Source organism: Apiospora hydei (genome assembly GCF_038363865.1).
Source record: "Apiospora hydei strain CBS 114990 chromosome Unknown utg000008l_segment0_segment0, whole genome shotgun sequence".
Taxonomy (NCBI): domain Eukaryota; kingdom Fungi; phylum Ascomycota; class Sordariomycetes; order Amphisphaeriales; family Apiosporaceae; genus Apiospora; species Apiospora hydei.
In genome coordinates this window covers 887,545-900,269 of record NW_027117367.1, presented here as the reverse complement: position 1 = coordinate 900,269, position 12,725 = coordinate 887,545, and the positions used below count along the sequence as shown (strand labels likewise).

Here is a 12,725-nt window from a genome sequence, read left to right as displayed (position 1 = left end):
CATGTAGGGTGTCCTCACCTGCGCTACCTCTTTGGGCGAGCTACGTCCTTCTTGGGTACACCTGGCTTCTGCTTGCTTGGCTGGTAGGTAGAGACCCAAGACCTCACCACTCACGGCCTTTGCAGCGAAAAAAGGGAGTCTCAGGGAGCCTGGACGAATGAGCGACACACAGACCCGGGACCGGCACTTCCCAGACGCCGATGGCACAGCATGTCCGACGGTTCAATTGAGTCGAGGTCCTGCGCGACAGCAACCCAGCTGCTGCTAGACTGCTGCACAGCACCTGCACCAGGATTGATCGCCTACCTAAGGTAGGATCAGCTTTGCGTAGCGCATCGCAGCGCTCGGATGCAGGCTAAAACACTGGGGAAAGACCCCTACACTTTTCGAGCTTAGGGCGTTTTCGCAACGGCAAGCGGACACCTGGCGCATCTTTGCCGACTTGACACTGCAAGCAAGCTCCAGCGAAAAGTGTTGTTCGCTCGATATCGAGCATACTACTATTGATTTTGAAACCTGTTAGACTTTTCCCTCTCTTTCTTTCTCTATTCGACTCGATTATCATGGTGTGATATACAATTGCATATATCCCGCCAATACACTCCTTCTGGTTCTCTTCCTGGGCAACGTCAGTGCAGGCTGAAAGTAGTGGCTCTGTCTACGGACCCAATTCCTAGTGGCCAGTCTTGGTCGGCTGTGGTACACCGGCAAAAAGAACGAATGCGCCAGCGATACGATACATGTCCTCTCCAGTACATGCAACGGAATCTCACCACGACCACACAGGTATTGCGCAACGGTCTGCTGCACCAGCATAAATAAGTGCATGGCACCCACGACCGATCTGTATTATTTCTTGTAGTAGTAGTGAAGGGGATAGGCGGAACCACGGATAGCCCATCATGTTCCAGGTACATTGATCATTCCCTCTCCCACTACCACCCTACTCCAACACAACCACCCATGACTTACCCAGTCGGCCCTCTAGCGATTCAAAAGCGCCCTCGACAAATCGATAGCCGAGGAGCAGGCACGCCAGAAGACTCTCGCAGAGCAACGGAGCAGTAATGCCTCGCCTGCATCAGGTAGTAGGGCACAATCGGTTTCACGTAACAACAGCTCGGCGAAGCGCAAGGCGAAGAAGCCAGGACAGGATGCTGCCAATGGCGCCGACAGCCTTCCCAACACCGACCCCGCCGTCTTCGAGGCCGCTTTCGCTCTAGACGAGGAGGAGGCCGAGGAGAAGGCTGCCGTCGCAAAGACCGAGAATGGTGATGTCTCCGAAAAGGGTGTGAAGGGGGACGAGTCCGCCGACGCAGCAAACTCCGAGAAACCCGAAGGCAAGGAGTCAACGGAAAACGAGAAGTCGGAAGCCAATGGCGACGAGAAGAAGAAAACGGCCCCAGCTACGGCGGCAGAGTTGCCCCCTGAGGTCCAGGCCAAGCTGCGCAAACTCGAGAAGCTAGAGAAGACATATCCGGGTACGTGTTGCAACTTTGCATTCAATGTTTTGGCGTAGTACGGGTACAGGACTTGTTTGTCATTTATTCAGCCAGTCGCACTAATCCTTCGTCGTGCCACCAGAACTCCTACGCTCCTATCGAATTGCGCATGGCCGCGCCACTGCCATTGAGCCCTTCGAACGAGCCCTCCGCGAGCACACCCCTTTGACCTCTATCAAGGACACAGATGCGCTTGTCGAGTACCTCAACCAACTTAACCTGAAGGGCGACATGGTTATGGACGAGTTCAAGCGCGTCTCCGCCGAGAAAGACACCCTCAAGAAAAAGCACGACGAAACCACCCAAGAACTTACGGCCCTGAAGGAGGAGATGGCGGCATTGAAGGCTGCAAGCCCTACAGCTACCTCAACCGAGACTTCCGAAGCGACCAAGACTGCTGAGGGCGACGCTACGAAGAAGGAGGCCGCTTCTCCGGAAGAGCCGACATCGACCGCCAAGTCGCCTGTCACGTCGATCCTCGGCGTCTTCTCTCCAAAACAGAAGCCCGAGACTGCCGACAACGACAACAAGGATGTTAGCGAGGACATGTTCTCTTACGATGACGAGATTCCCCAGCTACAGGCCGAGGTCGCCTCCAAAACCGAGCAGATTTCCAAGCTCCAATCCGAAGTTCGAAACTTGAAGGACGAAATGGCCGTGGCAAAGGAGAACAGCGCCGAGCTTGTCGAGAGCTTGGAAAAGGCCACCCGGGAGCTCAGCGAGTCGAGGGACAAGTCGGCTGTCGACAACTCGCTCCAGACCCAACTGGATGCTAGGAACGTCGAGATCGCCTCTCTTACCGAGAAACTCGAGGCTGCGCAAACCCAGCTGAGAGAGGTCGAGTCGAGTCTGAAGCAAGAGAAGGAATCGGCTGCCGAAGTTGTCAAGAAGCACCAAGCTGAAACCAAGGCGGCCAGCGAAGAGAAGTCCAAGATGACTGGTGAGCTCAAGAAGGCAACCGAGTCGTATAATTCGCTGGAGAAGAAGATCAAAGATTTGACTACAGAGATCGATACTATGAGCAAGGCGAAGGCCGAGAGCCTTGCCAAGGTCGAGGAGCTCGAGAAGCAACTGAACGATGCCATCCAATCCAAGTCAGCGACACCAGCTGCTACCCCAGCCCCTGCCCCCGCCGCGACCAATCTTGCGGTTCCGGCGGCGTCTGGACAGAGCGCTAGCCAAAAGAAGAAGAATAAGAAGAAGAAGAAGGCTGGTGCTGGTGCTGCTGCCGCTGCCGAGGCCACGCCGTCCGAGACTTCGGAAGCGCCACCCTTGTCGCCTATGGAAAGTCCGGATACAGTCGCGTTGCGCGAGGAGCTTGCCAAGCTCAAGGAAGACATTTCCCAGAAGGACACCCAGATCGAGAAGCTCTCTAAGCAGCGCAAGACGGAGGAAGACCTGCGTGAGGAGGTGGAGAACATGCAAGAGAACCTGCTCCATATCGGACAAGACCACGTCGAAGCCAAGGAGCGAATCAAGGAGTTGGAGTCTGAAAAGAAGTCCCTTCAATCCCGCATCGAGGAACTGGAGGCCGAGATCGCCTCCGGCGCCAAGAACTCCGAGAGCACCGCCAAACTTGAGGCCGAGTACAAGACCATGAAGGATGAGTACGAGGAGCTCAAGACCAAGTCGCAGACCTTGAGTACGGACTTGGGTGCCGCGCAACAACTTGCGCAATCGCGATACAAGGATCTCACTGACCTTCGCGAGGTCCTCTCCAAGGCCCAACCGGAGCTCAAGTCGCTCCGCCAAGATTCCGCACTTCTCAAGACCACCAAGGAGGAGCTGGCGGCCAAGCAGACCGAGATCCGCAACCTGGAGAAGCGGGAAACCCAGCTCAAGGCCGAGGTAGCTCGTGTCCAGCGAGTGGGAACCGATCGCGAAGGCGAGATAAGAAACTTGAACGATCGGTTGGCAGCTGAGGCCAAGACCCGCGCACGCTTGGAAGACGAGAAGCGGGTGGCTGGTCGCGACTACAGGCGATCCGAAGCCGAGAAGGTTGAACTGTCGGCCAAGGCGGAGAAGGCCACCCGAGAGCTCGAGTCCCTGCAATCCGAACTCGCGCAAGTACGACCCAAGATTAAGGCCTTGGAAGAGAAGGTGGAGACGCTGGAGAAGGAGCGCGATTCCCTTAAGGAGGAAGTCGATCTGAAGACGGCGCAGTACAACTCTTGCCAAGGCCTCCTCGGATCGATGCGCGACCAGACGGCCGAGCTCAGCGTCCAGCTGAAGGAAGCCCAGGCTCCGCCGAGTCGCTGGAGGAGGAGCTGGCTGAGGTGCAGAAGCACCTCCAGGAGCGGACCAGAGAGGGCGAGTCGATGCGCCGCATGATCAACGAGGTGGACGAGCGCGCCGACTCCAAGGTGCGCGACATGCGCGCCCGGATGGAGGCGGCGGTGGAGGAGCGCGACCGCATGGAGGACGAGTCGTCGACGCTGGCGCGGAAGCGGGCGCGCGAGAACGAGGAGCTGCGGACTAAGGCGCGCGACCTCGAGCGCGACGTCAAGACGCTGGGCAGCGAGAAGGAGGCGCTCGAGGCCCGGGAGCGCGAGTGGAAGAAGCGGCGCGAGGAGCTCGAGCAGGTCGAGGAGAAGTCGGCGGCCGAGGTGGAGGAGATGCGGTCCGTGGTGGCGAACCTGCGGACCGCGCTCGACGCGTCCGAGGGGCAGGTGCGCGAGGCGGAGAAGCAGCGGGCGGACCTGCGCAAGTTGTTGGATGAGTCCCGCACGCGGTACGAGAAGCTGCAGAAGGAGCTCAAGACGGTGCAGGGCAAGCTCGTGGCGGCGCCGCCGAGCAGCAGCCGCGGCAGTATGGATAGCACGCGGTCCGGGTCCAATGGGGCGGCGGCGCAGGGGCCGGATACGATGTACCTGAAAACGATCTTGTTGCAGTTCCTCGAGGTCAAGGACGAGAAGGTGCGGGGGCAGCTTGTTCCTGTGCTGGGCAAGCTCTTGAAGTTCGATCGGTAAGTTCTATTTCCTTTCTCCTGATGCTCACGAATTTTGAGAGCGGCTGGCTAACTATGATGGGTAGAAACGACGAGCAAAAGTGGATGAATGCCGTTCAGAACCTGGGTAAGCCGGGGCGGTAAGCTTATATAGTAGAATCTTGTAATGATCAATAGACATCCACGATATATGTGAGCAGTGATCTATTTGGTATGGACTACGCATTTACAGGTGTGCCAGTCCTTCATGGGGACCTTCCTCCTGATGTTTTTTCTCCGTCTTCATCGTTGTGCTTTCAAGAGGCTATTTCAAGCATATCTACTCCCTTCGCATCCGCAGCACCCTCTCGTAGGCAAAGTACGTAGGATGGTTTGCGCAGCAGTTGGTTTGAGCCTGTCGTCGTCCCAGGGGAGGCTAGCCCCACCACACCGAAGCAAGCTCGTCAAGCTTCTTACCTGGGTCACCCCCGACAAACACCAACCCATTCAACCGTTTCTTCCGAAGCTGTCACACATCACACCACATCACACCACGCCGTCCCTTTTTCGTCACCCTCCAACCAACATAAGTTACTGTAGCGATTTCTGTCTTCAACAAACAATAACCCGCCTGGTTAGCTCAATCGGTAGAGCGTGAGACTCTTACTGTGCTTGCGCAAAGAGATAATCTCAAGGCTGCGGGTTCGACCCCTGCATCGGGCTCAATTCCTGATGCGTTCATCGTAGATGAACAGTTTCTTTTTTGGATTCTGTTCCTGCGTATGCAGACATGGTGTTTTCTTTTTGCTTGTCTTTCCCTACTTTCTTTTTTTAGTTGAATGACTTTGATATCGTACGATTTGCAGTTAGTCAAAGGTTGGCGACATCAGTTTCATGGTCGCTAGGTACTGCTACGTTGCATTTCGAGTTGAACGGTTAGCTGGGTCAGTAAATACGGTAGTTGAATGCCAAAGCTCAGTAGGGCTAACAACGGCCCGTTGGTCTGGCTGGGACTTTGCTACTACTAGGCAAATAGGCAGGGCCAGGCCGATCTATGGAGATCGAAAAAGACTATCGTTAAATTGGATCTAGCAGCTAGCTTGAGATGAGGCAATACCGGCGGCCCAAGTTGTTATTCTTGTATCGCTGACAGTGTGTTCACTGGTGGCACGGCTATGTAGTATTTACGTCTTCTGGCGGCGGTTGGGGTGGGCAGCGTTTCCAGCACTACCTCGTAGAGTTGCCGCTAAGAAACAGTCGACGGCTCTGGAGCAAGGCGGGCCAGCCGCACTGGGAGTAAGCCCTACATGCAGTGCGGCGCGCCGGAAGGCGGGCGGCCTTGATCTGGCAAGCCGATCGACAGGGGAATGCGGGATCGTGAAATCGGAGTTCTAAGGTTGGATGGAGCGCACGCAGGTATATCGATTTTGCGCGCTCGTGCCATGCGTAGACTTCTCTGCTTCATGGTCTGGTGTGCAGCATGGGACTCTTGGTGCCTTTAGAGGATGCAATGCATGTAGTTGGTGGCGTCCAGCGTCCTGCATACCTACCCGGCCCCTCGGAACGCGATGCAGGTAGTGACAGTGTGGCTATATCCCATCACGCCCTGAAGAGCTGTCTGGGCAATACGCAGCTAAGTCAATGATTCGGCGGCCTTGGTCACATTGAACTGAGACACAGAGCAAAATCAATAAGGCGGTTCGTGTCTCAAACCTGATGGCTGCGGGACACACCGAGGCAGGTCAGCGGCGGCAATCCCATTTGGTTTTCCCCTAGCTCAAAGGAGCGCGCACTTTCAGAGTGGCAAGCAAGCAGCCCGCGATGTCAGCTACAGACAGAATCTAGACTGCCGAGATTTGGTTGGCATAAGCCCCCGTTGTGGGCGTGATAAGGTCAGCAGCCTCGAGCGCCGCGCACGCCCAGCTCGTACAAAGTCCCGTATCCCGTATCTACCCATGGATGCCAAATGTAGAGAGAAAGACGTAAGTATACAAGATACGGAAATAGATGTATTGTGTTCCTATCACATAAACACATGTAGTCACATTGATATTGCTCTTCTTGGCCGAAGGCGATAGAGGAGCGAATGATATCGGGTACTGTACATGCAACAATGGCGCGTATGGCGGGAAGCACGTGTGATGGGAGGTTGATCGTAGCCTGTTTGCTGTTTGACACCCAACACAGCGGTCAACAAGAAACAAGAGGCTGACCCAAGCCCTTGGCATCCTATCGGCGCAATGGAGTGTGATCAGCGGGCGGTGACTGTGACCACGCCAGCATTATGCAGCTGTTGCTAGACGGGAGGAGTGTATTCTATTTCGATGGGCTGGGGGAGCTGGGAAGGATTGCGGGGGCGCAAACATCCTGGAGCTTGACCGATGAGCAATGGCACACTACAGTATTCCTGGCAACTCCGCCATGTTTTTTTCTGGGGAGAGGGCATCTTCCGAGACCCCAGCTTCTTCAGCTGTTAGAACCAAGGTTGGTGTTTGCGGGTGTGCCATGCGGCCGTTCCCCAATATTCTTGGATCATACCCGCCAAGTCAATTATATCAACGCCAAACTCTAACGATGCGCGCACTAGATTAGGGCATCTTATGCCGCTCACTCTCTCTCTGAGCTGTGCGGGGGAGGGTGACTTGCGGCTCGCTCGCAGGTGGGCAGCAGAGGTCTAGGCCCTGGCCGGTGGTTCTCGCTAAAAGACATCGCTAGAGCTTCAGCAGGCTAGTCAGGCCTCTTGGCATGGCGTTCGAGGGTTGGAATGGGCACGCCCGGCATCCCATCATCTGAGCATGGGTTCGTGCTGGTTGCCAAGGGGAAGAAGGCAGAAGAAGAGAGGAGGGATGTGCTCGCGAACGAGAAATAAGCACATGATTACATATGCATCTTGCTCTCACTCTAGGAATGTGCTTTTGTTACAAATGCTGCAGCTCCCGTCAGCATATTTGATTGATTGATCTCGCGCAGTCACTGTCGCCAGTCAACGGCATTGACACACAAACTCGACTCATTCCATATACCGTCTCTTTCTCTTTCAATTACAGAGTGAAAGAGAGATACGGAGAGACACAATACAAGATGAACTCGACCGGCGATGGCAACAGAGCCCCCTCCCAGGGCGGCGTCCTCGAGGGGTCCAACCCGTCGCATTACAACCCGACAGACCCACTCACCATCTTCATCATCCAGGCCGGCCTGATCCTCATCCTCTGCCACCTGCTGCACTGGCCGCTCAGCAAGATCCGCCAGCCCCGCGTCATCGCCGAGGTCATCGGCGGCATCCTGCTGGGCCCTTCGGTCATGGGCCGCATCCCGGGGTTCAAGAATGCCATTTTCCCCGACGCCTCCATCCCGAACCTGACCCTCGTCGCCAACATCGGACTGGTCCTGTACCTTTTTAGTATCGGCCTCGAGACCGACGTCCCCTTTCTCCTCAAGAACTGGCGCGTCGCCACCTCGGTCGCCGTAGGCGGGCTCGTGCTGCCATTTGCGGTTGGCTGTGGCTTGGCTTGGGGCATTTACCACCAATTCGCCAACGAGCCGGGCGTGCAGCCCATCGCTTTCTCGACGTATATGCTCTTCGTTGGTGTCGCTATTGCCATTACTGTTAGTATCTAGTATCCCATCCATTCCGAGCAGCTACTAACATATAGCCTCAGGCTTTCCCCGTGCTATGCCGTATCTTGACTGAGCTGAAGCTTCTTGAAACCTCGGTCGGTGTTATCACCCTGTCTGCCGGTGTAGCCAATGATGTCGTAGGTAAGTTGCACCTTTGAAATTCGTGTTTTACACTCCTCCATTTCCTCCTCATCGCGATAGTAACTAACTGAACCGCCTGCTAGGCTGGGTCTTGCTTGCTCTCTGTGTCGCTTTAGCCAATGCCGGCACCGGACTCACCGCCCTCTGGATCTTACTCTGCTGTCTCGGCTACATGCTCTTCTTGATGTATGCCGTGAAACCCGTGCTGACTTGGATTCTTCGCCGCACCGGCAATATCGACAATGGACCCTCCCAGAGCGCCATTGGTCTCGTGCTCCTTGTCGCCCTGGGTTCTGCATTCTTCACTGCCATCATCGGCGTCCACGCCATCTTTGGCGGTTTCATGGTCGGTCTCATTCTCCCCCGCGAGAGGAACTTCAACGTCAAAGTTATCGAGAAGCTCGAGGATCTGATCGGTGCCATCCTGCTGCCGCTCTACTTCACCCTTTCTGGTCTGAAGACCAACATCGGTCTTCTGGATAACGGCATCACGTGGGGATACGTGTTCGCCGTGACCTTCAGTGCCTTCTTCACCAAGATCCTCGGCGCCACTCTCGCAAGCCGGCTTAATGGGATGGTCTGGAGAGAGTCTCTCACCATTGGTGCTCTGATGAGTTGCAAGGGTCTTGTGGAACTCATCGTTTTGGTAGGCCCCTTATCATGATCATTCCATAATATGCAATTGATTTACTAACACATACTGCAGAATATTGGTCTCCAGGCCAAGATTCTCAGCACAAGGACTTTCACCATCTTCGTCGTCATGGCCCTCTTGACGACCTTCGCGACAACGCCGCTGGTCTCCTGGCTTTACCCGCCTTGGTACCAGAAGAAGATCGCCGCCTGGAAGCGTGGCGAGATTGACTGGGATACAGGTGCCACCCTGTCCCACCTTGCTACCGCTAATCGCTCTACCCTCAACATGGGCGCGGGCATGAGCCGCGTGAACAGCATGCTTGTCTATCTTCGACTCGATAACATGCCCGACACGCTCAACCTGCTGTATCTGTTCGGTATGGGAAATGATGCCAAGAAGGAGACTACGGAGGCAATTGACTCCAAGGAAGCCAAATCCAGTGTAACTCCAGTCAACAAGAAGACCGTCCGCACCCACGGAATGCGCCTCTTGCAACTCGGTGACCGTGACTCCAACGTCCTCACAGCCTCCCAAGTGGACGATTACACGAGGAACGACTCGGTCGTCAACATCTTCCGCACTGTTGGCCAGTTCCTCAAGATTGCCGTTTCCGGCGAGGTGGCCGTGATGCCTCAACACCGATTCGCCGAAGCCCTCCTCGCGAAAGCATCTGATACCACATCTGACCTGCTCCTCGTCCCCTGGACCGGTACGGGCGCCATCTCGGACTCCTCGACCGAGACGGCCGACGACAAGGTCCTGTCCGCCTCGTACCTGCAGTTCGCCTCAACCCTGCTCGCGTCCAATGACCACAACATCGCCCTATTCCTGCCCCACAACCCCAAGCGCATGCTGCCCAACGAGGAGCCCTCGGCCAAGCGTCTGGAACTCACTCGCGCGCAGTCGTTCAAGAGCCTGCCGCAGCAGGGTGGCATTCCCAGCATCCCCGTCATGGACAAGTCGTACCACATCTTCTTCCCCTTCTTCGGAGGCGCCGATGACGAGGTCGCTCTGTCCCTGGTGATCCAGCTCTGCGAGGCCAGCCACACAACCGCTACCATTATGCAGTTCACCGACTCGTCCGCGGCGGGTCTCGATGTCGCTTCTGTGGTCTCGTCGAAGCACAGGGACACTGGAAAGATCACCGTCGACAAGTTCCACGCCGACAAGGGGGCCGAGGCCGCGTTGAGCCGTGCTCTCTCCGAGGTCCGCAAGGACGATAACGACGGATCCCGCGGCAAGACTAGCTGGTACAACCTCGTGGTGCTGGGACGCAGCCACCACGAGGCCGAGGGGTCTTCCAGTAGCGGTAGTGACACCGACGCGCGGCACTGCCTTGGCGATACGGCGGCCACGTTTATTGCGTCTTCGGACCTTAACGCGAACATACTCGTGGTACAGGCCCGGTCCACTCAGTGATAGATTTGACAGGGATATGCCGACATGGCTCAATTGGTTTCCGTGCTTTGGTACGATCGCAAGCGCTGCATTCATTGCTTTCTCTGAAGTTGCACTTGGTCATATCCTTACGCGCGCGCGGGGGCGTTTTGAATGATGCCTTTTCATTTCAGGATCATCTATTGGAGTTTACTGCACCTGATCATTTTCTGATGGGTTTTGCCGACCCAGATGGGCGGCGGGGTAGGACTTTTTACACGACTGTATGATTTTGATAACACCGTACGATACCAGACCAGGATTAGAGGTCAATACAAACACATATTTTATATTTACCAATAATTTGGACACAGAACAGTGGGTAATACAACGAAATGGAGAAGCCAGTTCGACTTCAGTGCGACTTGACGCCAACCCTCTTATCAACGAAGGGCAGTAACGGACGTGGTTATGAAGGTGTCAGCGTGCCCTCGCTTCAGTTAGCCTACCTGAACATTGCAGAGAATCCCTGGTCAATATATTACACGCAGCCGATATCAACCACATCGTTACGGCACTACCGATGTTGCAGGTTTGTGCAACGTAGCAATACCTACTCCATTGACACCATCACGATGCGTTTGCTGACACAGAAGACAATAAGCGGTAGGTCACTGGGACCAGACAAGGAGTATGTCGCATTTCATGGCTATTGCTGAGTTTTTACTATTGTGTCTTCTCTCTCTCTCTCACTCTTTATTTTTTTCTTATTTATTAGGGAACTTGAACCGAAACAGGTAAACAGAAAAACAAATAACTACTAGGTGCTATAAAGTAGAAGAAGGATAACCTCAAAATGAAGCTAACCACCCTACAAGAGCCCGTAGTAACGCGATAGGATGATCAGGGTCGCCGTTCTCGATCGGAACCCCGTCCATGTGCATGACATGCAAGAGGAGCACGAAGTAGCCAACCGCGAGGACGAGCCCGGAGACGGCGGCGTAGACGTACCCGTAGGCCCGGCCGAACGCGGGGAGGAGGCAGATGACGGCCACGACGAGGATCGCGTCGACGACGGGCTCGAAGGCGAGCTCCAACAGCCAGAAGTGGCGGAAGGCGACGCTGCCCCAGCCGCCCAGCTCCGCGACGCGCGCGGTCCAGAACCCCAGGCGCGAGGTGCTGAACCCGTGCAGCTGCGCGAGCGCCTGCCGCCACGCGCCCGCGCGCCAGACGATCTGCCCCTCGTGCTGGTCCCAGTCCCGCAGCAGCCCGAAGCCCGAGACGTCCAGGAGCGACTGCGCCGGCGCCTCGAGATCCGCGACCGCGGCGTCGAGCCGGCCCAGGCGGTACTGGACCCCCCTGCATCGCGGCGTCGGCCTTGGCGGCCTGCTCGCCCACCGGCGCCAGGCTGCGCGCCCAGTGCCGCAGATTGACGCGCGACACGGTGTGCGGGCGCCGGAGCAGGCCCCACAGGTTGGACGGCGCGGGGGCTCCGCGTAGAAGACCCCGCGCCCTTCGAAGGGGACGGTCTCGAGCCGAGCCCTCAGGGCCTCGCGCTCGCGCCGCTCCACGGCCGCGAAGGCGGGCACGCCCGTCTTGTCGAGCAGGCGGGATACGGGGCCCGTGGTGCGGTAGAGGGTCTGTGCGAGGTCGCCGTGGGCGCGGGCCGCGGCCTCGGGGCGGCGGGGCCGCGTCAGGTGGCAGAGGGCGTCGAAGCGCTGGGCGGCGTCGTCGTAAAGCCGGGCCCGGTCCGCTTCGGGCCGCGACACGTGGCCGTCGCGGGAGGGCCGGGGTCCGGTACCGGTCCAGCTCGCTGTCCGCGGAGACGTCGCGCACGGCGTGGACGGGGAACTGCAGCAGATGGTCGGCGATGCTCACGGCGCCGTTGTCGGTGTCGGTGTGGCAGTTGGCGGCGTGGAACTCGTCCATGGACTTGTCCAGGCGGAGCTGGGTATCCAGGACGGCGCCGAGTTTGAAGTGTGGCGACGCGTCCAGTGGGGGGCACGTGTCGGGCAGTCTGCAGAAGGTCCCGATGAAGAGCGTGGGGAGGGTCGGGTAGATGCACCAGAAAACGAACGCGCTGAGTAGCACCTTGGTTAGATAGGAGGCTACGGTCCAGAACCCGGGCCTCGGCCGGGCAGGCGGTTGGGGTACTTCTCTGTCCATATTGGCTGGTGGTGCGAAGGAAAGTCAGTGGAAAACTCGGGTATTGGATATTTCCTTGGCTACTGTTCCGTGTCGAAGATGGATTGGCAAAAGGGGGTCGGAGAGGGCCACTATAATATAAGGAGACGCAACAATGGAGGCAGGAATATTGTTACGCTCTACAAAGGAATTGTTTTGGCATCAGTGGCTGCACTCTCCTAGGGCAAACTCTTTGTCGTTCAGCATAAAGGGGCTTGACACAATTGCATTTGTGCATCAAACAGCATTCATTATCCCTTCATCAGACTACACCAAAACCCCAGAGCTGATCTTCTACTACGAAAGACAGTCATATTTCAAGTCAAGCTAAATGAGG

At 56.6% G+C, this 12,725-nt stretch overlaps 3 protein-coding genes across 3 annotated transcripts; all 3 read left to right on the top strand.

The window, feature by feature from the left end:
• Positions 1-902: 902 nt before the first annotated feature.
• Positions 903-4,593, top strand: PG997_010851 (vesicular transport protein; the record flags this gene model as incomplete). The annotated part of the gene is made up of 5 exons (XM_066815166.1): positions 903-911; positions 989-1,481; positions 1,585-3,722; positions 3,755-4,467; positions 4,536-4,593. 5 exons carry the CDS (start codon positions 903-905, stop codon positions 4,591-4,593), a joined length of 3,411 nt encoding a protein of 1,136 aa, XP_066664456.1.
• Positions 4,594-7,509: 2,916 nt separating this feature from the next.
• Positions 7,510-10,246, top strand: PG997_010850 (uncharacterized protein; the record flags this gene model as incomplete). Its single annotated transcript, XM_066815165.1, has 4 exons — positions 7,510-8,037; positions 8,085-8,190; positions 8,274-8,836; positions 8,897-10,246. The coding sequence occupies 4 exons, from the start codon at positions 7,510-7,512 to the stop codon at positions 10,244-10,246; spliced, it is 2,547 nt and encodes an 848-aa protein (XP_066664455.1).
• Positions 10,247-11,103: 857 nt separating this feature from the next.
• PG997_010849 (uncharacterized protein) lies at positions 11,104-12,292 on the top strand (the record flags this gene model as incomplete). Its single annotated transcript, XM_066815164.1, has 3 exons — positions 11,104-11,623; positions 11,678-11,846; positions 11,944-12,292. The coding sequence occupies 3 exons, from the start codon at positions 11,104-11,106 to the stop codon at positions 12,290-12,292; spliced, it is 1,038 nt and encodes a 345-aa protein (XP_066664454.1).
• Positions 12,293-12,725: the final 433 nt, after the last annotated feature.